Source organism: Nipponia nippon, unplaced genomic scaffold (assembly GCF_047370975.1).
Source record: "Nipponia nippon isolate SJK-2023a ecotype South Korea unplaced genomic scaffold, ASM4737097v1 scaffold_4, whole genome shotgun sequence".
Lineage (NCBI taxonomy): Eukaryota > Metazoa > Chordata > Aves > Pelecaniformes > Threskiornithidae > Nipponia > Nipponia nippon.
In genome coordinates this window covers 64284012-64311262 of record NW_028262358.1, presented here as the reverse complement: position 1 = coordinate 64311262, position 27251 = coordinate 64284012, and the positions used below count along the sequence as shown (strand labels likewise).

Below are 27251 nucleotides of genomic sequence, written 5' to 3'. Positions count from 1 at the left end.
TTGCAGCAGAGCTCGAGGACTCTCCTCATCTCTTGTTTCCAGCATGTTAACATATTCAAGTAAATATTATCTGGCACAGGCACATACACATACTCCTCCTTCGGGGGAGTATTTGTGAAAGTTTTAAAGTCTAGATCAAACAATGGCATCCATCTTCCTTTCTCCTGAATTTTTTTTATTCACAAGATTAACGTTGCTGGCAAAATTCTTTTTTTGATCTTTAAAAAGACTTTGTCAGTATTCACAGGCAAGGTTTGCACCCATAAAAATCCGTATTACTTGCAGAATATATGCCCAGATACGTCTTTTCTGTATATTTTAACACTTAATAGGACTTTGCACAATAAGGAGCAGATGTGTCATAGCAACAGCAGGCGAGCAGGGACCAGGAAGGTGGTTTCATTAAAAGAGCCTTGGGATAAATGCAGCACATTAGATACCCACTGAAAGACAGGAGCTGTTGATGGGGTGACCTCTGAATGCAAGTCATCTTACTATAAACAGAAGGGTGTGGAAAGCCATTGGACAGAGCCAAGCTTGTTTACTATCCCGATCTCCCCTTAGTTAACTTAAGTAACCGGAGTGTGCGAGGCTGGGTGTGACAGTTCAAGGAAGAACAAAGTGTCTTCAGTATTTCTGAGTTTAAAAAATCCTAGCTGACCAGTGCAGAAGTTCTTTGGTCCTGATAATCTGTCGGCACACCTTAGCTGCTGTACAGTGGAAGTTAATTACTGCTAAACATAACAGATACTATTTTTTTTTTTTTTGTCCTGGAAACTGACTTTGCGCATTTGGGGAATTAATTTCTGTTCTTCAGAGACAACTGAGGTAAGGTTATGATGGATTTTAATTTGAGGTATTCATGCAAATGTCGTTTAGTGATAAAATGGGAAATATAAGTGGGTATTAATTGCACAGTCAGATTCTATTCTGAAAGGGCGATTTTGTTTTCATTTCTGTAGTAGCAGGCTCAAACTTCTTTTTGGAACAACGCATTTGTTCATAGTGGCCCTAGAGTACAGGAGTTTAGGTAGGTCGTAGGACTGAATCTGTCATGTTCTTTCAGGAGCAGCTCTTTCTTGAGGCAGGAGGTTACTTGTTAAGTGCTGTAGGAAATCAAATGTGTCATTCTATAATATGCTGTGAATGTCATATTTTGTCGAATCTCTGAGCAGTTCATTGCTGTGTTATTCAATACATTATTGTAAGAGACACTTAAAGGCCAGTATGCTGAGACAGGTGTCTAGACATAAATTGAGTTCAAATTAATTAGCCCTAAACTACAAAAACTGTGGATACAAATAAAGTGAGTTTAATTTACTAATACTTCATTCAAGTCCATTTAGTCCATTTCTAACTTGATTAGACATTAGCTTGGAACAAATAACGATGAAGTGCAATTATGCTAAAGCATCAGTCCTACCACCTCAAAGGTCGCTTTAACTTTGTAATGTTTTCTGTCAGTTGTCACTAAGAGTTTGTATTTGAGTCTTACTTCATTGTGAATTTGTTTCAAACAGTTGAATGCATTTTACAATTGCACAGACCATTTTTTTTTGATAAATTCTGATTAAAGCCTTACTTCTTCAGCGAGTCCGTGCGCGTGTGCTGCTATTGTATTCAGATGCTTTTCCTTACCGTGGGGTCCGTGTAGCAGGCGAGCGCAGCAGTGCCGCTGCCGTGCTGCATTCAGAGGGCCACGACGGGAGCTGGCATAATGATTACTGCTTCTTAAATGTCCGTTTCATTCAGGGAAATGCGGGAGGGGTTTACTGCGGGAGTGCTGTTTTATTATCCTAGTGCAGCAAGCGAAGTCCCAGGGAAGAAAGAGCAACCCAGTTTGGTCCAGCTGTAAACAGCCACTTACTGCTATAGGGAACTGTAATGTGTAGGGAACCTGTTTGGAGGCAAGGTATGATAAATTATTACAGCCAATAAGTTCTTCGATTTTGTGTCTGGGGTCTGGTGAGCAGCAAGCAGCAGGATCCAGTTACATGTTTCTTTTCTTGGACTGTTCACTGTTTTCTGAAATGGGTTTCAGCTAAATAGCTTTTAACTGTCTCACTACCTTTTGTGCCATTATAGTTCTTTATCTTCTAAAGTAAATCAAATGTAAATTTGAAAAAGGTATATAAAGCAAGTAATATTTTAAATTCCTGAATTAAAAATACACTTCTTGCCAAAGCATTTTTGCAAGGTAATTTTAGATTTATTAAAGTGCTTACTATAGCTTGTGAAATGGTACAGCGAATCATGTAGCATCAACCTTGTATGAATGTGGATGATATCAAGCAAAAGAACTTGAATTTGGCTTTGGGGAAATATCTGTATGTTTTTGTGATCATGCAAGCGTGTATATGCATGTTAGAGTGTGCATGCAGGCAAGCTAATTCATGTGTTCCAGAAATTACAAGTCAAGGTTATTTTCTAAACTTAAACAGATTGTGGTTTGATAAAATATCTAGCTATACTGTAAACAGAGGAAGCAAGTGAAAAACCACACTGCATACTATGTCTCATTTGCATGCTTACCTATCTTTTTAATCTTTTGTCTTCTGTTGTTTTCTTTTCAAGCTCTTAAGTGTTAATGAAGTTACATTTATTTTGGGAGAATATAGGAAATAAGTAGCACTTTATCCAGTTTTAAACTTTGAATGGTAAAATGTATTTAGTAAATGCTATTTACAAGGGATTAAAATTTTAACATGATATATAATTTCAGTATTTTTAAATAAAAGGAGAGCATTGCTGTATAAAAGGTATGTGAGCAGTTTGTAGAATTTAATGCTCTAGTTAATATGCTACCTATTTACTTTTATATTTTATTTCATGAACTCTATTTTCAACTATACTGCTGGAAAAAATGTAAAAAAACATTTCTGTAATAGCTTAACAGGAAATACAATATCTAAGTGGTTTATTTCTCTACTGTTTGCAATATTTAATCATTGCTCTGAATTAATACATGATTAAACAGTATTCAGTTATAAGTAAAGATCTGCAGAAAATGTGAAGATATTTTTAAGAGCTAATTTTAAAAGGAATCCCATTTTAGCCCCACAAGGATGCAGTTAAAAATATATATTGAAGAACCTGGATTGATTTAAAAAGCATAATTATTTTATTGTTCACATTGGATTGAACAGAAAGTGGTGGGCAATATCCTGGAATAGTAGAATTTCCGTATTATTTTAGCTAGAGTTAATTGAAGATTTGCTTCCTAAATACTGAAGCAAAGTTCTCTGTGTGTTCTCATAGTGAATCTGTAATTGTTCTTCAAAATTCATTTCAGGAATATTTAAGGTCATTAACTGAGCTTTACAAGTATATAACTGCGGTGATCATCTGGTATAACTGATAACAAAACCTTTGGAGGGTAAAATAATCTGAAGTGATTTCATATAAACAGAGACTCTGTATGTATTATATCTATTTATTTGCATACATGCACAAAACCATATCCTTGTGTGTTTGCATGCATGTTTGAACAGTTCTTTTTGTCAAGATTTTTTTCCGGATAAAATGAATTATCTCATTATTAGATTTTTGCTGTACTTTTGTAGTGCTATTCCAGGTGAGCTCTGCATTCAATTAGAGTCACAGCTAAGAACCAAATGTACATGTTGCTCTTAATATTCAAAATGTTAGCTCCACTGAAGGACAGTTTAACTTGATTGATACTTGGATTTTAAAGCAAATAAGGACTAATTTTTGCCTGTGGCAAAAAATCTTTGAAGTTTCATGCCTGTGCCGAGGCTGGATTAGTTAAGCGGTAGGACTGGGGCTGGGACTGTGACCCTGTTGTGCTTGGCAGGTTGTGATAAATGGGGGAATCTTTCTTAACCTCGTGGCCAAAACATTCCAGGATCAGGTTGGGGAGACAGGAGAGAAGGGAGGGGGGGTCGAAAGGTGCAGGAGACTTGGCACGTTAAAGCCGGAGACAAAGGACACTTGCTTGTTTGTCTGAAACAGGGGCGAACGCGCAGACTCTTGTGGGAGAAAGTACTGCAGATGCATTGCAATATACTTTATTGTTATTTCTGACCATTGACCTTGGTAGATGAAATTCATCCTTCACTGTGAAGCTGTCTCTTTCTTTTTATTTTTGTTTTGAATGCTTTCAGAGTTTAAAGAATCTTGGTTGTTATATTTTCCTAAACTAAAGAATTTTTTTATTTAATGCTTGAGATATGTGTATAAAACCATCCAAAATATATTGGAAGAACTCCTTATTCCAAGTAATTGCCTGTTGGTTAAAGAATTTACTGGAGGATTGCGAATATAAACAAAATGGTATGAATTAAAAAAAAAAAAAGCAAACAATTAATTGCTTCTATAAAGCTAGTTCAACTATTTTGTTTATAAAATATTTTAAAAAGTAACCCATACTTTTAAATATTTAAAAATTATATATTTTAATATAGCAGTATTAGTAAAAAATCTGAAAAATTATTTGGGTATTTTAAAGTCGTACACTGGGATAAACCAGTCAGATTTTCAAACCTGAAAAAAGAGGCAAAATTGGCTTATATGTGAGCTGAAATATGATCTATCAAGAGGTTCTTTCTTGTGGCATTTTAAGAGCTATACTGCCTCTGATGTTGTCCCCATTGACTAATAATGAAAAATATATTATTAGGTGATGGTTTGAGATTTATTTACATAGTTTATACTGTAAATACAGCTATTCTGGCTAGTGTTAAGAACTAGAGCATAAAGCAAATGAAAAAAAGAATGGTAAATATTTGTAATGTGCTTTCTAATTGTGGCTGTTGTTGTTACTAGTATGCAAGCAAACATATGTTGTATCCCTGTGTGTAGATAAAATTAATCTTTTCTCCTTTAATTTCCCTGAATGATATTTTAACTCTATGATATTAATAGGATTTTTAACGAATGTTGTGTTATAAGTGTTCCTGGAGTTTCCCTGTTCATTAAGATTTGAATAATAAAATGTAAATTGTATATATAAAAAGTAGTCTTGCTAAAGAGGATGTTGCTTCTGTGCTGCTTACTAGCATATAGTAACTATGTGTACATTACATGTGTTATATTTTCCTATGCATTTATTAGAAAGTATTTAATCTGTGGTTTGCCTCTGATAAATTATTATTCTTTTTTTTCTACCCTTTAAAAAAAAGGCTCATTTCTTGGCAGCATTTTCTTCACTTTTATTGAAGTGTTCTAGAGGCACTGAAAACTAAACTAACCAGAAACGAAATAAATTTGGTTGCATGACAATACAACTGCATGTGAATAGGTCTTCAGATTATATCCACTTGTTTTTGAGATTTTATACTGCAACATTGTGTGTCATTTTATCTTTCCTCTAACAAATTATTTTTTCACGAGTTAGACAACATATGGGCCATAAAGAACTGATTATTTTGTTTTGACCAGCAAGTAGTTTGAGCTACAAAGAATTTTTTGCATCCTTACTCTAATAGAAGTAGGTTGCCAAAGTTTTTGGTTATCTGATGTAGTTTATTAATGTTACAACAGCTGCTAAAAATTATTACTACAATGCTAAACAAATTAGCTTCAGTGACGAGGAAGAACAGAAATGTATGAAACTGAAGAAAAAGGACAGCTGTTCACTGTAAATGTACAGGCGATTTACTTGGTAATTTTCAAGGTGGAATGTGATGTGCAATTGCTTATTACCTTCTCCTTCTACTTCCACTTTTTCCCCCGTTTTGAACACACTTGTGTTTTTAATTTGTAATGTAGTCATTTGTATACATTTTAAGTAGGTGGTTTTAGTTGGAATAGCCACAGTGCACTGTACAAAAAATACTAGTGTTGTACAATTAGCTGATGACTTCAGCTTGGGCTATTTTCATAGACCAAATTATCTGTTCATGTTCAGATTCATAGATATTGTCTGTTGAAAAGTCAGATATTTATGGCTGAATATCTTGACCTACTACCAGGAGAAAAACTACCACGGAATAGCAGAACAGGGGGTTTTGTTGTGTTTTGCCTTTTTTTAAATTTTATTTTATTTTAACACTGTTTTAACATGGTCTCCATCCAATTCCCATCTTCCACAATGCCTACAGGACTTTGCCAGCTGATAATGAGTAGGCAGGTGCTGAGCTAAAATCGTGTTCATATTACCTGCTCATATTACCTTTTTCATCCTCCCTACAACCTGTCTTCTTGCTCTCTCCACCTGTTGCTTTCTGGCATTAATTGAGCTCCCCATCCTACAAAAGCATATTCACATACTTACCTTCTTTATTCTGAATCATTTCATTGAAGATAATGGGCCTAACCACCATGTTCCTGTTTAGACTTAAGCTTAAATCTTTGCAGGCTTGTCCCAAGCTTGACAACTCTTAAGCTCATGGAATGCCTTTTGCTAAAGGACTGAGTACAACATAGCCTCAGTTAACCACTGCTGTTACCCTCAGTGCCATTGGAGCGAGGTGAAGGCACCAGTAGAAGCCCCTGCAAGCCTAGGCGGGACTGGGTCATTTTCTGCAGTTATTGCAGTTAGTCATGAACAGCCGGTTTGCGTTCCCAGATCTCAGTACATGTACTCAACACGGAGGTACTCCTGCCTTTCAGGGTTGTGAAGGAGAGCAGTGAACAACTGCTTATAATCAACAACTGTTGATTATTTTAGTTAGAAATGGCAAAATTGTCCCGACAACATTTAGAGCAGGAATTTTCCTTTTTTCTGTCAAACACGCTGGAGTTCAACCAGAGCTGAAGAAGCTGACAGTCTGGAGTGATCCTTGCCTGCACTTACAGTCAAGCCTCCCCTTCCTGAGTGCAATCACAGCAAAACTACCCAATGGCCAGTTGCAAGATCACTTAATTGAAGTTGGCATTTTAGAGCATGTACAGTTTGAATTCAGGTCAGGATGTGGAACTGAATTGCTTTAATAAAGAAGTCAGATGATCTTTTTTGATCTGTGAGTAATGGTCACTTACATTTTCTTGTCCTTTTGGTACTATGTGTCACATACAACACTGTCCACTGAATACAGTTGTCTCTCCTGAGAGATGCAGACGGATCCAGAAGACACAGAAGTAAGTTGAGTCCTTCTTAACAGATACGTGCTAAAAATTGTGATGAAAAGCTTCAGTACAGTAGTAGTTTTTTTCTGAAGGACATCTACAAGGATCAGCTTTTCTTCTGATTCTGTATGACATGCATGTGCTAGACTGGTCACACAGCATGGATTGTGCTGTCAGACACTGCAGGTAATACGTTGATCTCCTACCATTATATCTGGCTCATATAGCTATAGCTATATATGCTTGGGATAAGACCAACAGTGAAGAAAAGTTGGCCGAAAGTGTATCTGAGCAAGAGCAAAAGTGGTACTGGTGAATGAATGGCTACACTTGGAAGAGCTTGTGTCTATCATGTTGTCTTGAATAGTTCAAGTCTCAACCTAGGAACTTTCTTTGGATCACCAATAATCTAAATTGTCGTGTAGCTAAATCCACATACAGTGCTTTTAATGTACCCAAACTATTCCATCCCATTCTATCAGACCATGACATGATTCAGGTATTCATTCATTATTAAATGGGCTGGACTATTATGAAGACTTTGGTCCTTGAAAACTAATTACTACAAAGCTCGCATCAAGTCAGGGTATTGTGAACACATTAGATCTGTCTTTTTTTTCCACTAAATGACATTTCCTGAACTTTTTGAATATAGTTCAAAACCACAATCCTTGTTTTTAAAGTCCCTTTAGCTCTGGGATGAAGAATGCAGCTGATGAGTATGCTCTCCAACACTGAGAGGATGGTGAAGCTGGTGGTGTTGTAGACATTTCTTCCTCAAGGCTGACCCAGCACCTGGGAGTGAACTCAGTGGAGCTAAGAAACTGGAGGCTGTTGACCAAGAGTAAGGCACATTTTTGGGGGCTGATCTCCTTTAGCCTTAGCACATAGCAATACTTATATTAAAAATATGGAAGACAAACAAAAGAGTACAGGGAGAGAAAAGGGACTTCTCTGCTAAAATGGAATATTTACATATATGTGTTTCATCATCTGTGGTGGGGATGAGTATTTGATGGATGTGTGATCATGTTGTTTACTGCACTTGGATATCAGTATGCTCCTAGGTAGAAACCAGGATAGTGAAGAGCAGAAAGGAGGAGATGATCGACAAGGCCGTTTGTTTTAATTTCCTCTAAGTGAGGAATGGAAAAGCTGTGACAAGTGTTCTTTGATCTTAAAGGGAAAGACAGATTATTTTCTGGTGAGGAAAAAGACTCGGGAGAGAAGCTGGCCTTTGTTACTGGGGAGGTCAATATGTAAGCTCTTGGGTGAGCTAAGGGAAAGCTAGGTCCCAGTGAGGCACCAGCATCTTCAGAACAGAGGGGCGCCTTGTGGCAGAGATGCTTGACTTGTAGAGAAACCAGCATTAGCAGTAGAAATACACTGTACTGTTGCTCATACAAGATGGTTGCCACATGAAAAGAAAACAGCATGTTTTATTATGCTTTATGGCACAGTACTATATGCCTTTAACAAAATAGCTTGAAGTATTTGCATGATGTATTTGCAACATGGCCAAGTTAACACAGCCATAGGAACATTAACTTTTGAACTTCCTGACTTGTCATTGCTTTAAATTTCAGCTTCAAAGTTTACTTTTTTTTCTTTGCGTTTGTTGGCCCTGGTTAGTTTTGAAAAGCAGGAGGAAAGAAAATAAGTTCAGGTTTTCTGAGGGGGCACTGAATCTTATGCATATAATGGAAGATGACTTGCTATTCCTTTGAATATTAAATGATAACTCCAAAACAGTTTTGATACACCTAGTTTGCTTATGATATTTCTGTGGAGCTAGGGAATCACAGGATTAAATCTAGAAAGCATTGCACAGTGTGGCTTTTTTCCTGCATGTCAGTATGTTTTTCCCCTGAAAAGAGATCAATGATATCTGTGAATGCTGAGATTTAAAAAGCAAACACTTAAAACTAATAAAAATGATGTGATCACAACAAATCTGGGCGAGATCATGGGACCATAAATGGAGTAAAAACAGGAAGCATTTTTCCATGTCTAGATTAAGAACAGTATCTTCTAGCTGATTTCCAGCTTGGAGATACCAGGGAGGAACCAAGGGTATACTTGCAGATTCAGCTGCAATGACGCATACTGCTGATTTGAAAAGGCAAAAAAAGGCCACAGGTTTGTCTTTAGTGGTTTTTTTACAGAGAGGGCGGGGGAGAGAGAGAGGGAGTGAAAGAGAAAAAAAGACCATGTGAAAGAGGAAAAAAGAGAACGAGATCTTTCCAGTGCTAGCGCTTTAGCATTGCTTCCTGAATCTGACTTGGACAATAAATGAGCTGCTCCCAGCTCCAGACTGGTGGAGCTTCCCTGACTTTGCAACTGCTGAATGGGGAGCTAGCTCCTTTTATTTCTTATTTTCTTTCTGGGAAGGGAGCCAGCCTGATGGCCCATCCTCCCAGCAGGGCAGGGGAAAGTGTTCTGTGAGCTCTGAGCTATTAGGTAACCAGGCTGAAACAAAAAGTGCTATTGTGGTGTGGCATTTGCCCTGCCTGCCCCACCAGTTAAGGGAAGGCATATTTCCTTCTTTCATCTAACACAAACAAACAAAAAAGAAAAAAAGAATGCCATTTTTTCCCACAATGCATGTATAAATGCATTTAAAAATGTAGAAGACAGCACTTCACAGGTTGCAATTGCTTGAATTATGACTTGACCATCACACCCTCTGATATTTTTTAAAGTGCACTTGTGCCAAAGGCAATTTAAAATGTGTTTTTAAAATGTTTGCAGGTATAAAAGACTTGAAAGGAGTTTAGAGCTCTGAACTGAGTGAACCCATTAATCAAGTTGCAAAAACAAACATGTAGGAAATCCTTCCACTAGTAAGAAAGTAGCAAGGAAGGAAAGTTTTGACCCCAAAGATAGCCTGTGAATGAGAAAACTGAGGAGTTAAGGTTGTCTCAGATTTTATCAATTTATGCTATAAATACACCTTAATGAGACCTCCTTCTGAGAAACTTTTCAATGGAAACACAGTTTTATATTGGATAAATCTCTCTGATTTAAGTAGCACAAAGGCTTGTGTCAAGGCTAAGACTCTGCAGTGTTCCTGAAAGAAACAATCATTATGGTTTCCTTGTAAGTATGAAAAAGACATTTACCTGGATTGATTAAATCCCTGTTTACTTTATTTTCTATGTACTGTGCACACCAGCAAGGCTCTAGTGTGTCGCTACTCATCATCCCAGGCTGGTGAAATAAGACCTAGGGGAAATGCAGCGCCGCTTTGCAGCCTCTTGGCCTGTCTGTAGGTTGGTTCCTGTCGAAGTTTCATCCACACTGTTCTCTGCAGAGGTTTATACAGAAAATCTAAAATGTTGTGGCAGTGATGAAGAGTGTAATCTCAAAAAGTGGAAGCATTTAGCAAATTAGTGTATGCTTTGTAAGTGATAGCTCCTTCTTAAAATGATTAGTCAATGACTGGTTCAAAGGAGCTGAGGCTCTAAAGAATGAAACTTTAGCAGAAGCCATCTCTCTTCCTTGTTGTAGTCAGTGTTGCAGACAAAAAGTGTTGCAAAACACCATATAGTGTTGCAGACCAGAATTACTACTGCATTAGTCTGGGGAGAGGTGGGGGAGACAGGAGGGTAACGATACATTTCATCATGAACATGTCTGTCTTAGGAAAGGTTTGCATGGAAAATAGAAAGAAGCGATGGTGGAACAGCAATGGCTTCCCCTGTTCCCATCCCTTCCTCTCAGCCCTGCGCTGTGCTACGCGTTTGAAGCTCCCACGCAATATCCACAGCGTTCTTATTCCTCCCACCTCTTAAAGACATGGAAACATATCTGATGTCTTTAAATATGAAGTCTCGTCTACTGTGCTGCATAAAATACAAAGGTCAGCTTCAGCAGTCTGCTTCCATACTCAAACATTTTAAGTAATTTGCACTTTACTTTCATTAAAACAAAAAAAAAAAAAGTTCAGCATATTTAAAACTCGATCTGTTTTGATTAGAGTTGTCAATTGTAGTTGATGGCATAACAATTTCATTACTAAGAAAATGGAAGAGACTATTGAATAGCTAAACTGAGTTTAGGAGATGAGCTAAAAACTTGTTTTCACTTCAATTTTATAAAAAATATTACTTTAATTGTGAATTAAATTCACTCTAGTGAATTCCTGTTGATTCCTCCTTGAAATTAAGTTGATTCCTATAGCACGGTTTTCCTCATTATTCCATTGCAATTAGAACTACTTTCAGATCTGCTGAGATATGATAAATCTACTTCAGGATGTGATTCAGTTAAAATACAGCTATGTACAGTGCCTGCACTGTGAAAAATTGGGGAAAGCAATTTTCTGTTGCTTCGAGGTCTATCACTCAACAGTAGCATCAGTGTTTGGGTTTTCAACTAAGCCAGAAACCTAATTAAAACTTGATGTTGAGTAGTATATAGTATTACATTTTTTATATACATTTTCATTTAATTTCATATTACATTTTCATACAAACTGTTTATATGTATTTACATTATATAAGTTTATTATTATTACGCTTAAGTAACTGAAACCCTTATGAGACCTATGGAAGTGTAGCATAACAGTGATTTACTGTGAAAAACTCAGCTGAGAATTTGGGATTATTCAGAATTCTTGTCAGATCTTTCTCTAGGCGTCTTCAGCATTTCTGTTTGTTTTTGCAAAAGCTTCACTGAGATTCTGTCTTCACAAGACATACATAGCTATAGTATTATTTGAATGTAGCCATGAAAAAACTGCTTTATTCTCAATAATATTTGTATATTTTTTTTAAATCAGTTTGAAAGCATATACATTTTCAGAATGGCTACAATTAGTTACTAAATCCCAGCACTTGTACCTTTAAGCTAGCCCTTGCCCTGTTTTTGTAGGTCAAGATAATGTCATTATTTGTTTCATGGTAGCAATGAAGGGTGTCATGGAGCAAAAGAAATCTTTGTTATGCTAGGCACTGTACAGACAGTCTCTGTGCTAAGGATTTTGTTGTCAAGATGGTTATAAAACTATATGTAAAGTGAGCATCTAAAGTGTCAAAGTGAGCATCTAAAAATATTTGAAGAAGCTACTTTTCTTTACTGTTCAATCTCATAGCAGTGTCACAGATATCCTGAGCCATATTCTTCTTATACATTTCCATCAAACTGTTCCCCTGAATGCCCCATCCTCTCCTGGGGCCGTTCCACAGACATGGTCGCTTTCCCTGGACCATGAGTAGGAGCTGGCGAGCTTTCACCAGGGTAATTTGCTGTAGGGAAGCATCCAGGCAGTAGAAGTGCGCTTGCTGTGCCCACACTCCAGACCAATCAGAAGCGGCATTAGCACAGGCTGAGCAAGCACATAGATGCACTTTGAGATGCTTTTGGGTCTGCAAAGAGTACTTTTCCCTCTTCATTCTTGTGTCCTTGATGTTAGAGCTTCCATAGCTCCACCATGCAGAGCTGCTTCCTCCAGACCCAAAGCACTGCAGGCACTACTGAACCAATTGCATGCCTACCAATTTGGGAGGGATGCTCAAGGCCATATTTGATGCAGTAGATGAGGGAGCTCAGCAGATTCATTGCCAGAATAATTTACTGCTGATGTTGCAAGATTTTTCAGCTGTGCTTATTGTAAGTGTTGGAAGGGTTTCTCACCTGTGTTGCATTATGAGTTTAATACCGTGAGTGTGTGTGTGAGAACACTTCATAGAGCAGGACCAGTTCATGGTTTAACATCTAGTATAATGAGGTCCAATAAAATCATGTTAAAAGGATGTTAATGTTGCAAAGGAAAACATCAGAAGCAAGGAAATGCCAGAATTAATATGACCTGTGGAAATCCAGTCTCTCATGCATTATGGTGCAGCTCTTATTACATGACATACTAGGCTTTCCAGGGGATGTCTCCTTTTTTCAGTGAATTTGTACTTAGATTTTTCTTTTTATGTTCCTTAGTCTATATTTGTTAAACATGAAGCATCCAAAGTCCATACTTAATATAAAATCATTTGTCGGGTAGCTATTTCTCATATACATTAAATTAAGAACTTTAGTTTTTAATAAATGCATCTCTTTTTCACATTGCCCTCATAGTATCAGACACTTAATACAGTGTTCATATTTGAAATAAGCTGAACCAGGGCAGAGGTGAAGGCTGAAATTGCATAAAATATTGACTGTTTTTTCCCTAATTTGAGTCATATTAGACCTTCATTTTTCTGGATAAACATAACATTTGTACACCATCTTGTAAGTTCAAAGTATAGTTTCCCAGCTTGGATCATTAATTAGGTCTGCAGTGCAGCTGGTGTGGCAGAACTAGCCTGTTACTCTGGACCAACTGGTCACTAAAGACTTTACTAGTGAGTTTCACAGGTATTTGATGAATGTTCAGGCTTGTATTTATGGTGTTAGTCCCAAATCTAATTAGAGGAAAGGAGAGCAAACTGTGCTGTGCTGTCCCGTCCCAGCCAGCCCCAGTACTCTTCCACTGTCCACCCCCAGCCCCTACATCTGCCACATTTTTTTCACCTGGCTTCTTCCCTCCTCTAATTTTGCCCCCTGTAGATCCTGTTCTTCTTTTGTCCCCCAGTTTCCATTCACTCTCCCTGTTCCCGTTTTTCCTCTGTTCCTCCCTGAATTTGAGTCTAAAGGGTTTTTCTGTTTCAGGGTATTGCCTGGGTACCTGCTTGGTGGGAGATGGGACTGACAGAGCAAAGAGGGACAGTTTCGCTAATGGCAGTCCCTTTCCTGATGTCACGGGGGCTCCTGGCACTCAGGAGGAGTAATCCTAAGTCTTACTCAGCGCCAGCATCTTTCAGATGGAGAGTATTCAATGCAGATAGGGTCTTCAAAAATTCAGGAGCCAGACTACAACATGAGTCCACTAATGGTGTGAAAACAGGGCTTTTAGAAGCTTATAAACTGAAACAAATTTGGGCACCGTTTCACATAGATGATGATTCCTGGGTGCTGGTACACCTTGGACTCCCCCTGCTTCCAGTTTTGGAATTCTGCCTCCAAACTTGAAGGCACCAAAGCCGCTCAGCAGCATAGTGGCGTGACTTTTAAAATATGAACACAACAGCATGTTTTCTCAAAAATTTGGATTTAAGGATTTTTAGCTGAAACATTTCAAACATTTCATAGTAGGCAACCAGGGTAGGAGATTTCAGCACAGCTTGGCAAAATTAAAAAACAACTGAAACTGGTATCTTACCAGTCTTGTGAATGATTCTCAACATGCTAACTAAAATGGTGAGAAAACCTGTGTAAACAGAGAGAGGAAAAAAAGGAAAACAGAGAAGGAGTAAAGAAAAAGGTTCTTTTTATAGTGTTTAACACATGAGAATGTAAATAAATGTGGTGTTAGTGAAAGTTAATTATTTTGAAAGCAGTCAGCAAGGCAGATTAAGAGGAAAAACAGTGCAGCTGAAGACAAAGGAAACAATATTTAGTCTTTGATCAAAAGTTTTCACAGTGATTTTCTGTTCACCTTCAAGGGTGGCATAATTTCATGAATAACAAAATGTGTTTTGCTACTTGAGTAGCCCTAAAGAGAAATGGTGTTCATTCCATATGGCCACTTGAAAGAAAATCACATGCCTGTTCCTTCTTTAAGAAATAACATTTTTATTTATTAAATCTTTTCTCTCAAAGAGGGACCCTAAAGATACACAATGACGTTTACACTTAGTCTCACAGGAAAAGACAAGTCTTACGTGCTTATGATGTTGCACATTTCCTCAGAGAATGATCATAGACTAACTGCATCATATATATACCAAACTGAAAACCTGAAATAGTCTTATTTTTAAAAATACTTTCTTTTCATTGCAATACTCTTGAATACTCACTTTTTTCCCCCCCCGAAGTTTGTTCCATCTCGCAGGAGGTGAGTCTTTTTGATACAATTGGTCAGTGGCTTTTCTGCTACTCCCTTTTAAGGTACACCAAAATTTGTCGGGCTTTTTTTTTGTATTCACCACACAGACCATAATCTTCAAGTCATTTCAATTACTTGGTAATGCAGGTCAAAGCAAGATGCAGTAGTAGTGTGAGCAGGGGTAGGAAAACTCATCTGTGAGTATCTCGCTATTGCTTAACTGAGAGAAGAAGCACTTCTCATCCTTGCCCAGGAAAACGAGAGCTCTTAATATATTATGTATGTTACAAGTGCTCAGATAGTGTTAGTGTATGTTTGAATTATCTTTGGGCTTCTGTGGTAATTGCCCATCAAAGGACCTGCCATCACTTTGCAAAATCAGTGTGCTGGGATGTGCTGGGTGACTGTCAGACTCTCCAGCAACTGGTTAAAGTCACTGGTTGAACTTTCCTAACCTGGGGAGTGAGATCTGAGCCCCAGTGCAAATGTGACAGACAGTGCTACTGGTGGCAACCACGCAAACGGCAAAGGAATTGGAAAGGAGTGTATAAGTGCCAGTAAACTTAACAGCAAGGAGACAGCAAAAATAGCCTGGAAGTGAGTATATCCTAAAGGGACAAAGAAAAAGGAGTTTTTCTAGGATTTATTGAAATTAGATGCAGTTATATTTTAATTAATGTTAATTACATTATATTAGTATATTTTATATTTTATAATTCTATTTTATAGTTCTAAATACATTATATTTTTAATTATTTTAAATTATATTTTATATGTAAAATGAAAAGATTCTTTTTTCTGGCCAAGTGCCCCTGTAACTTGGTTGAGACAATCTGCTTCTGAAAGTACACACTACCTCTCAAGGAAGGGCTGTTTCATTTTCAGTGTCTTTGAATGATTTTGAATTTATTTTTTGAACAGTTACCTGTGATGTTGACACTCGGTAGACTAATTTGAATGAGTATTTTTCTTGTTTGTATATTAACGCACACTGCAGGTATTCTTCTTGGTACTCAATCATGTGCTTATATCTCCAGTATTTTACTGTATTTCAGATCTAACGTTACTTTAATAACAATGTAGTGAACACAAAACTATAGCAATCATGTTTGCATCTGAATGTTTATGAGATAGTGCCTGTGAGTTTTGGGTTTACGAGAGCCTTCACTGTCTCTCATGCTGAGCCACTGCACCATCGCACATCTCCGTGGTACGCTGTGACTACCAAGTCCCTGGAGCAACACAGTAGGAACAGTGAAGAAGCAATCCAAGAGGAGGAAAGTTAGTGGTGATGAAACTGAATAACTGGATAGGTCGAAAAAAGTTTTGTAGTAAAAATCAAGCAGAACATAATATTTAGAAGATCCTTTGTGTTTGCTACTTTTTTAGTGTTTCGGATAACACCTGTTACAATAATAAAGACAGTTTTAAGTTAATGTCATGGGGAAATTTTCATTATTGCTACTGAAAACTGATTTCTATGAATAACCATGTATGCAACCATATTGTTTTTTCAGTATCTAGAACGCAAATGAAGAATAAACATGACCATCTATAGAATCATGCTTGTACTCAGCCATCTATGAGTGAAGTTGCATGGCATTCAGTTGAGGTATTTAGGGAAAATACTTAGCGTTAGCCTAATCCTTTTTCTGTTAGAGTTGGTGATTATTTTGCCAATGACTTCAATAGAAGTGAGTCACAGTCACAATTTTTTTCTCTGAAATGCTTTTAAAGTAGCAAAAAAGTATAGAAGAAACTCTTGATGCAAGGTATTCCTGAGAACTGTAGTTGAACACTTGCTGGTTGTAATGGGAATTTTCTTTGTATTGTGTCAGTCACATCAAGTGAGTCTGAGTGACTGTGATGTTTCTAGGTGGCTTAAAAAATGGAGTTTTGAAACCTCCCACGCAGCCCTGGATTCTGCATTAGCACACAAGTGAGCAAAATGTTTTTTTCTCTGCTGAAAGTACAAGAAATTTAGATTACCAGAAGGTACAATTAAATTTTTGCAGGAAATCCTGAAGATCCCAAGGAGATACCTAGTCTGCCAGAGAACAGTTTTCTGTTTTCATTTTAAAGTGATGGATTTTTTTCTCCCTTAATTAGCTAACAGCAATGTATTGCAGAGATTAATATGGAAGTTGAAATACCTTTTATGTAGTTATATATTGCAAATATGTGTGGAAGTGGTGTACGTGTTCTTTGATGCATTAGGAAAATACAGTTAACATACAGTTAGCAGATTCACAAAATGAAAATTAACATATGAGTTATTTAGCTAATGCTGCGCTTTGCCCCAGAATCTGGTGTTTATTATTGTGAGCTTTAGCAGGAAACAGAAGCAGTATCAATTGGGAAAACATTTCTTTACTGAGCTGAGAACAGTATGGCTTTCTCGTTTCGAAGTGGGGAACCTGGCTCTTTGGTTTCTTTGTTCCTAGTTAGACTACTCCCAAGCTATTTTAGCTGAACATTTTACATACTAATGGAGCCTGGGGAAGTGCAGTTGGCAGCTGTTCATGGGATAATAATGAAACACACTGTTTAGTACTGCATACTGCTGCTGTAAAATGCGGGAAGTATTTTATAGCGATCATGGTGAGCAGAGCTGGATCCACTTTAAGCGCTGTAAGTGCGTGAACTGTGAGCGAGGAAGTTGTGTTTCAAGTGCGAGTAACTGGCACTCATTTGTTTTTGCAGGTAAAGAAACCGTGTACAGAGTCAGATGGTTCAGAGCCACAGAATCCCAGGTACAGTACCGGAGGGCAAATGCCGACTGACCGCAGCGCGGTGGTGGGGCACGAGGCGGAGCTGTGCTGCAGCTACCTAGCATCAAAGCGCGAGAGACCTGTTTTGCAAAGAATGAATGGTTGGATCAATTTTAATGGTTTTCGCTCTGGAAGAGTTTTTTCCCTTTTCCCAGTTAAAGACGCAGGCTAACATCTATGTTGTTGAGTTTAGATGGTGCCATAACACTGAATTGTCATCCTCAATTTAAAAAAAAATAAATCCTATTAAATAGTGTAGGGAAATCTGTGTAAAAAAATGTCAGTTTCTTTGTTTATCCTTTTTCTGCATACCTGAGTCCTGAGGTTTACTGATAATATAGTTTATTTGGGAAAATTCACCTTTACCAAAACTTCTTTGTTTTCACTTATACAAAACATGCCGCTGTGTTCCTAAGCTGGGAAGACGCCATACATTCTTTATAAAGAAGCTTTTCCAATTAGTCTTTGCTAATTTCATGTACATGGAAAAATTGATTTAATTTCCATGTTTTGCACATATATGTATGTGTATGTATAATTTTGAGCAGGTGAGGTAGTAATTGTTTTAGATGTGCCATCAAGTGTGCATCTTCCTGTTGATTAGTAAGCTGTTGAGCAACAGTGGATGATTTTCTTCAAGTTTCATGGCTTGAAGTGCTTTTGTCTTTGTCTTGCTTCTGTTTAGAAGACCTATTTCAGTTTCACAAAAACTCAGAAGCTTTAATGGGGAGGGGGGAGCCATGAAACAAACCTGACATCACACTAATATTGTGATTAAAACTCACAAAAGCAAAGTAATTCAAGATTTGCCCCCAGATCCCATCCTTAACTATGTCTTTGTGCCACTGTTGCAGCAGGATCCTCTGGGGGTCACGTGCAATATCCAAGGCCAATATAATACCTGTGGCTTCGGCTCTGCTGTGCACCATCTGAATTTCTTTGATTAGCTTTTCATGTCAGTTATTAGTACATCCTTTCATTTAAGAATACAAAATTCAATGTCCAAATATGCTTCCAGTGAAGTCAGCAGCAGTTTTGCCCTGGACTTCAGTGGAGGCATGTTTTGCCCTTCAGTCCTCATTTAATAAGTTCTAAATGAAAAATGTATCATCTGCTGTGCTGCTGCTTTGGGTTAAAATTTATTATAAAGGTCAAGCTCTTTCCAAGTACTTTGACGGCATGGAGAATCCCAACTTAGCAAAACACTTGTGCACGTGTGTAGTTTTAAGTGTCTTGTTTGTCCAAATGAGACTTTTACATCTCAAGTCTTTAAAAATTACGAAGTCCATAGTCTGATGTAGTTTCATCAGACTGTGATATTGCAACAAACCTGAGGACCCAGAATACAATGTACTGTCATTACCTCTGCACACCGGGAAATTTCTTACGAGCTGTAGATAAATCCTTCATACCAAGTCTAAGGAATAGGATACTTTTTTCTCTCAAGTGCAAAAGGGAACCCATGTTACAAATAGTCGATCTGGAGGCTAAATCTGGTAGTTTCATTTTTTTAAGGTGCATTTTCAAACAAAAATGCTTTTCCTTTCGAGCTCCGTGGCTTCAGTTTGTGGATATATCAGATGCAGTTGGAATTAATGTTCCTGGCCTGAGCGTGTGCAATGCTGTGTACACAGCCCGAAGCGGGATTTTTTGGTCAGATCTTGATTCCCGATGCGACTTTGGTCTTGCAGGGGAGTCTCTGAGGGACTTTTGGCTGGAGCGGCGCTAGAGGGCACCGTGCCGCACATAAAACTTGAAAGCCTGGAGCAAGGTAATTCTTCTCTAAACAAGGCTTAAGTGAAAACATTGCACATAAAATGAAACATCAGCATAAAAATGAATGCTGGAGACACACAGCCTTACAGAATAGCTCCTGGCTTGGGACCTAAGGCCAATATCATTCATTTATTTAGCTAGCTTTATAGTCTGTTGGTTTTGGATTTGAAACTATTACAATAAATGCAGATGGCAAGTGTTTTTACGGTAGGGAAGTAATTAAATTGGGTGTGGGAACTTTGTCAGGAGAATTCTTGGAGTGACGTGTGTATCAGCAGATTCTTTGTCTTGCTTGGCCTTGGTTTGTCTTTTAGAAAGAAACATTCAAACTGCAGATGTGACTAGTAAATGTTTTTAAGGGAATTTACTAACCTGTGCAGCATATCAAAAAATGCTTTCCAGAAGTATCCAGCTATACATGCAGTAAAAATCGACCGTTGCCAGCATTTATTTATAGAAAATGGTTGTGGTCTTGACAGACAGGTAAACTGCACAGATGGAGAGGGAACTGTAGCTAAGAATGGAAGTCATGGTAGATGGATGAGTTGTAAACAGAAAAGGAAACATGCATGAGTCTTCAGTATCTCTGTCACAAATTTTGATTTACAAACAACTTTGTCTTAGAAATTCTGTCAAAGTTTCTGGGGAGTTATTTTGCCAAATCCCTATGAACTGGTTGTGAATACTTCCTTTTATCCCCAGATGTTTAGATATTATACCTAAATGGTGGTATCATAGCTAATCGTGATATTGTGGCTGTATCGATATTATGGCAGTCTTTCTTCATAATTTTGTAATAAAAATCAAATTCACCCTGCAAGTCTGGATAGCCATCCAGTCATGCAAAATGCTTACAGCTTTGTGGAACCGCTGGTGTGCAAGACAGAGGCAGTAGATGGTTGGGACTTGCCAACCATTGTATTACAGGTCTGGACGAGACAGGAGTAACACGCATGGGTGACAACTCCAGCATGCTGGCCCTGTATCAAATTCACTAGCAAGTTTAGGAAGAGAAGTTCCTGTGTTCAGAGCCTATAAATATACATTGCTCTTAATTTTCTTGTACGGTGGGTATACTTTAAAATGGTACCAATCCCAAGGATGCTGAACAGCTCCTACATTAAATTTAACGTCATACAAGAATCGCTGAAGTCTAGCGCAGTGCATGAAAGTTAACTTTTTTGCAGTTATTAACGAGCTCCCTTTTTACATAGATAATCAAATCAGCCCTTTTAATTCTCATAAGGGAGCATTTTGTTGCCTTAAAACTTGGAAGCTACACTTGTAAGCCTCATACCGCAAGACCTTGCTGCAGAAATGAGTTAAACACTGTAATATGTGTGATTTCTGAAGTCTGGTAAAATGATAAATACTGAGTCCCAGACTCCCACTCACACTCAGCTACAGCACGTTTGGTTTGGCCGCACATCCCAGGGCAGCATCTTTCTCTGAGACAACAGACTGCTTGACGAACATGTCTGTGCTACCCCCAAATTCTCTTCCCTTCCCACCAGTCCTGCCAGAGATTTCACTGTAAGACCAAAGTTGCGTCAGGAATTGAGATCTGAGAACAAATATTGGGTTTTCTGGGCTATAACATGGAATGGGGAGGAGATAAATGCAGAGGGGGAGAGGAAGTCCCTGTAAATGGAAATTTAGCAGGGTCTTCTGCTGCTTCCTCAAAGTTCACTGATTATAGGAAAAAAAAATGCTTTTTTACTCTCTGGAGGGGATAGGAGGCTGCAGAAGAATGAGGGGATTTTTCTGACAGCTGAGACACAGTTTCTTTTTTTCCTGGAAGGGTAAAGGAAAATGGCCACGTATTTCATATACTTTCCCTCTTTAAACAATGATCTTTATATGGTGACGATTGCATCTATGGAGAAAAAAAGAACTTGAAGAAGTTAACAAGTAGTTTTGTAAGCTTGGGATGAAAGTTAGCTGAGAAATTAACTTGTGAAAATACATAGTGGTGTCAAAAAGACATTACTTGTGTATTCACAGGAGAGCAATGGATCTTTGTATTGGTAAGTTAAAGCTAAGCCCTGTGGAGTAAGAAGCCCTCCATTCTTGTTGCATAATTTTTACTACAAGCTTGTGGGTCCAATATCAAGCTATATTCATTCTTCCCGACTTGTCTTTGCTTTTATATACTTTTTTTTTAATTTCTGAAAGCAAAAGAAAGGGAAAAGAAGCCACTCTTAAGCAAATCGTCCCTTTTAAAACTTTACCAGATGCTGTAAGAAGAGTGTAATCAGGGGCATTATAACTATTGCATTAGTACCAGCTAGACAAAGTTTTTTCCTATGTATTACTGAACTACAAATTCACCAATGATGATCACTGGTAAATACTGAATCATGTGCACAGACACAGTTGCCAGATAAACAGGCTGTCCAAAAACGCACAGAGGGATTTTTTTTTAGTGTTTAAAAAAGGTCTCCAATATTTCAATTTAATATGGGTTTCAGTGAGGCTCTTAGCATAGATTGCAGCTGTTCATCAGATGATTGCTGTTCTGTTCTTCCACAGCCACACTTCTTAAATATGCACCACATAGTAAGATTTAAAAGATATGAATTCCTGTTTCTGTTTCTTCATCTTAAAAGTATCTCTTAAAACATTTGAATGAGAAATAGGCTTTCACATTTTCTCGCTGGTCTTATTTTGATACCTACTCATAGTTTTTCATTGGTCGGGATATAGAGTGCAGGTACACATCCAAAGAATTACCATCATTAATGCATTCGCAAGTAAATAGGTGGTATTGAATGCCAGTGAGAGCTATCACAGTTTTCACATTCAGTTCACTGGACCGAGGTTCATTTCCTCTGCAATTTGGGGGTACTGTTGTGAATACAATGTTTACTATGCTCACTGTACCTGAGCTACGCTAATACTGCACGAGTGCATTACTGAACAGTGTTTCCATGGGCATCCGTATATTTAGCCAGATCTAACATTGTAACTCCTCAACTCAAATCCAAGCTTTACAGGCATCTGACAGATTCTGTGATGAAGCTGTCATGCCTTTCCCATAACTGCTTGAACACAGTTGATCCTCTGCATACCTGTTCCTAGGTGAGTGAGACCACCAGTGCCTTCTCATTCATTTGCAGTTCAAGAGATGAACAAAAAATGTTTATTGTTACATGGTGAAGAAGAGCTTTACGATTGAGCTGCCAATCAAGAAAAGCCAGCAATAGCTATGGAATTTGTCATTAAAGTTTCAGCATTTACAATAAAAGAAATAAATATTGGTTGTGCAGTAAAAATGAGCAAGCTCAAACTACCAAGCTTTCATATGTGTTGTTTAGACACATTACGCTCCCTCGTTTTCTTCTCATCCATGTCTTAAAAGGTTTTTTAGAAGTTAAGGGTTTGTTGTCTGTGAACCAAATGTTGCTTATCTTGGCTAAAGGGTAATTTAAATGCTTTTCTGCATGAGGAGTAGTGTAGCTCTGCTGTGTCTCACACTGGATAATCTGTAGATCATAATGATGTGATAAATAGGCTTCATTTGAGAAAATGAGATATTGAGAGGACTCTGTTTGATTTAGACTCTGAAGGTGAGATTTGTCTCACCCTGAAGTAGATGTGTAAGGTAGGAACTTCTGAGATGCCATTTATCTGATCTTCTTTCTATTGACAGTGAAGACAGTCCCTCTTCTCCTGAGCAACCATGCAGACTCCACCAGCGATCACCTGTTGCATTACTCAGTTATTACAAGCTAGATACACAATATTAGCAAAGGCAATGAAAGCATTTTTTTTTTATATTTTACAGATTCTGCTTTTCTGCAAAACTGTTCAGTTCTAGAAGGGAATACATGCAATAATAAAATTATTCTTTAGCCAGGAAAAACCACTCTGTGACTAGCTGCTAGTATTTCTTGTGTTTGGGGCAAACTATAAAGAGGAACAGATACAGCAACACAAATTTGCTATGAAAAGACAGAATAAATAAAGTTGAAATTGAAAGATTGGCACAAGTTATTTTGGGAACTGGAAGAAAAAAATCCAGTCAACAGGAGGGATAGTATATGTCTGTCAGAATATAGCATTCATGTCAGTGAGACCACTATAGTTATAAACACTTCACCTAAGAAAAATGTTTGGCAGGATCAAGCCCAGACTTCTCAGTCAAGACAGTGGCTGGCAAAAAACGTATCACAATTTTCCAATTTTAAAATAACTACGTTGTGGAATAAGATTTCTCATAAAGGCTACATTCTGGGACACAGAGGCTTAGCTTGCAGTTGAGAGAATGTTTTATACAAATCTGTTACTTATTAAAGGTTTGGTGCATGTATTTAGTCTGCATGCCACTTAGGCGGTTTGAGTTAATCAAAATAATATAGTTAGTGAGATGACTATGCAGATACGTGTAACTGAATGACATACAGCATCCACGACAATTGCACCACAGTTGCTGCAAGAAGTATGTTGCTTTGCTACGTACTTTGTCTTTTCAGGCATGTAGTTTTCAGGCAGCACAAGTCTTTCCTATTTTTAGGGCAGTCGGTGTGGTATCTCTCTGCCTGCTGTATGCTGATGTTCTCATTCGTTAACTTTAGAAATCCTGTCTTCTGATTACCCGAGGCCTATTGAAGCTGGTCACTGTCTGCCCATTGGTTTTTGTTGGCTCTGGATCAAGCCCCCAAAGAGTTCTAAAAATATATTTGATATGTTTACAGAAATTACAATAATCTATTTAGAGTGCAAACACATGGTAACTGATGACATCACAGGGAAGTATTTGAATGGTTTATATTAACAGATCCCTGTGGCTTTAACAATAAAATTAATGTATTTTTTATATTTCAAGTCTGTTACAAATTCCTGTTATTTTGTTAAAATCAGACATAAACTATTTTCTATTATATTAGTAATACTTTCTCTGGGTGATCCCGTGCCAGATTATGTCAGTGTTAAGACTTCCATTAACCTGAATCAGTGGTGGGTCAGACTTTGGAATAAATGAAAGCAACAAAAACCAAGAAGTTTTGAACACTTTTTGAAAATTTATATCACCTTATTGAAAAAAAAAATAGGACAAATAAGATTTTAACAGAAGTGTTAGTAGAAGTAATTTGGAGATTTTGGAGTTACCCTTAAGTGCAAGTACATAGTCTTTTTGTCTAACGTCACATACTATGAAAGATAAGAGCTTTCTAGTATGGATTTGTGCTCCTGGAATGCAAGAACCAACCACTGCTAATGATTTAAAACCTATCTGAAAAATAGAAAAAATTCTAATATATCTGGAAACGAGAGAAAGGTCTCTGAGAAAAAGAGAACCATGCTATTCTAACAGGTCTGAGTTTATTGTTAACTGTTGGTAGGAATATGTCCTGTTTATGAGATAGAGGAGATAATACAAAATCCTGTGCAAGTGCATGTTGCGATGTACAAATTTAAATTTAAAGGATTTATTTTATTTGCTGTCCCCTTAGAAATGTACTGTCATTCCTGTTTGTTTAGGTGTATTTTGAAAATGGTTAAAATCCTATTGAATAATGGCTTGAACCACCTACTCTTATAATATTTCATGACTGCTTGTTTTTTCCCAGTTTTCATTCAACAAATACACAAATATATGCATTAAAAAGTAGTTGGTGTTTTATATGTATTTATTCATTGGATATGACCTTATGTCTTACATATCTTAAGTAAATGTCCTAAACATTAGCCTGTTACGAAAGCCATTCCACTTGTTACAAGTATTACATATTCCTTGGAGTGGGGATTCAAACCAGAGTATCCTGTAACCAGCACACGTAAATCTAGTCCCGTTTGCTATCCTGGACTGATCTGTGAGAAAATTTTCCATCATCTTGAGTAATTCCTAGCTTACACACTGCTATTATATGAATAATGGTGGTGACTCCCAGGATATTGCTGTGTCCACATCTGTTTTAAACTCTTCTCATTGTTCTTTCTTCCATATGCCCTTCTTCAGAGAAAGGAAGGTTTTTTTATGTGAATGTTTGTGGTTAATTGTGAGGAGAACTGGAACCACCCCATATATTTGTATAATTAATAGTTTTGACATACTTGTGATTTTTGAAGTGCCTTTTGATTTTTGAGCCTGCTCAAGAGTGCAAGTTATTTAGCAGAACCCAGCCATGAAACCACCCTCAGACATACTGAGCCACTGTTACCTGTATTCTACCATCGTAGGCAATGGGATGGTGAGTGCCCTTCAACCTAAATGCATGTCAGTGCTCTTTATAAGGTCTGGGAAAAGCTGACAAAAATGAAGCTCTGGAGCCGTGTCAATAACTAAATATTAATGGCAGTTAAGAACCAAGAAACCCCCCAACAACTAAAACCAGAAAAGGGACTACTGAAGAAACGAAAAGAAGGCAACAAAAATTTCCAAAATTTAACGTGTAAGAAGCACAGTAAAACCAACTTGCTCATAATAATAACTTTCAACCAGGAATGGGAACCTATAAACAACAATGTACACAGGCAATTTTAACATGAATATTATAATCAAAGATTCTTTAAAGCACATTGAAATAATCAATGTAATCCAGTAGTCATCATTTCAGAACAACTTCTCATCAGGACAGGTATAGCACTGTGCGGTGCAGTCCTTCCATCGGTATCTCCCACCCCCTTTATCATCCCTTTTACACGTGGGTGCTGTTGCACAACGTAACTGGGGCAACTACGGCAGCTATTTTTACACCAGGCAGAAATGATAACAATATGTGTTCTACTGCCTTTGCTACTGGATAAACAGGTATCACAATGTAATATGCTGATGGCAGCAGTTAAGTGTAATTTTGTATTTGTATGGCTATTGTCACTCTCCCCCATCCACTTTCTCTAGTTGGAGCTGCAAATGTATGGAGGGAGCAGGACCGAAGGGGGATGCACCTGGTTGTTACTCATGTATTTTGGACGGATCAGATACCAATATCCTCCCCGCTTCCTGTGACACAGCTTACTTCAGTCAGATCATGGTGTGGGCACTGGTAGCTCAGCATACAGCCTGAGCTATAACCAGTTGCATAGATAGATGGTATTTAAGTTCACTTCTATGTGTGTTCTTCACGCTGCGTTATAGACCAGCCAGCGTTCATTAGCTTGCTGCGAAGTGCCCTTGGATTGCCAGCAATTCCAAGATGTCAGTCTGGCAGTCACTGGTCTGGCTGAAATTAATTTCTGTGTAAAGTGAGTATATTACTGTTCTGCAAAGCAGGTGGGCAAGGTCCAAATGATTGGCCTTTAAAAGATGAGCATTGACTCTCAGAGCGAGCGTTTGTTGTACCTCCCTCTCCCTCTCTGCTCTTCCTCCCTTCCCACCCCCACATTTGGACTAGTTTATACTGAATCTGTTGATCTGCTAAGTCATGGTACTTTTTGGTATACCTAGTCTTCTTGGATTTCAAAGAGAGGGAAAAGGAGTGCATGTATTTCTGTATTAAATAATGTAGTAATCAGAATTTAACATTTTTGAACCTTCAGGAATGTCTTGGAATAAGGTAAATACTATTTTTGAGTGAAAGAAGATAATCTAAGATTATACCTGCACGTATTTTGACTTAATCCAATAGTTTCTTAGAGCCTTATCCTAAAACTGAACTGGATTTTGAGCCATAAAATGACAGTGTTGGTTTTTCAAGTGCAGCACATGCAATCACAATGAGAAGGAGCTCTGTTTCTTTCTTTCTCCCTCCGTCTATTTTTTGCTCTGTCATATCACATTACAGCAGTACACAGAAGAACTAATTCAGACTCTGTTTCAGCTTCTTTGACCTCTTGGATACTCCAAATATATTTTACCATTGGTG

The 27251-nt window shown here is 37.8% G+C and overlaps 1 protein-coding gene across 7 annotated transcripts in view; it reads left to right on the top strand.

Moving 5' to 3' along the window:
- EYA4 (EYA transcriptional coactivator and phosphatase 4) overlaps positions 1-27251 on the top strand; it is a 155281-nt gene that overhangs the window by 63976 nt on the left and 64054 nt on the right. For all 7 annotated transcript variants that reach the window (XM_009460742.2, XM_087774563.1, XM_087774560.1 and 4 more), the window contains exon 3: positions 17600-17649. In XM_009460742.2, the coding sequence (XP_009459017.2) occupies positions 17600-17649 (50 nt within the window). The remainder of the gene's footprint in view (positions 1-17599; positions 17650-27251) is intronic.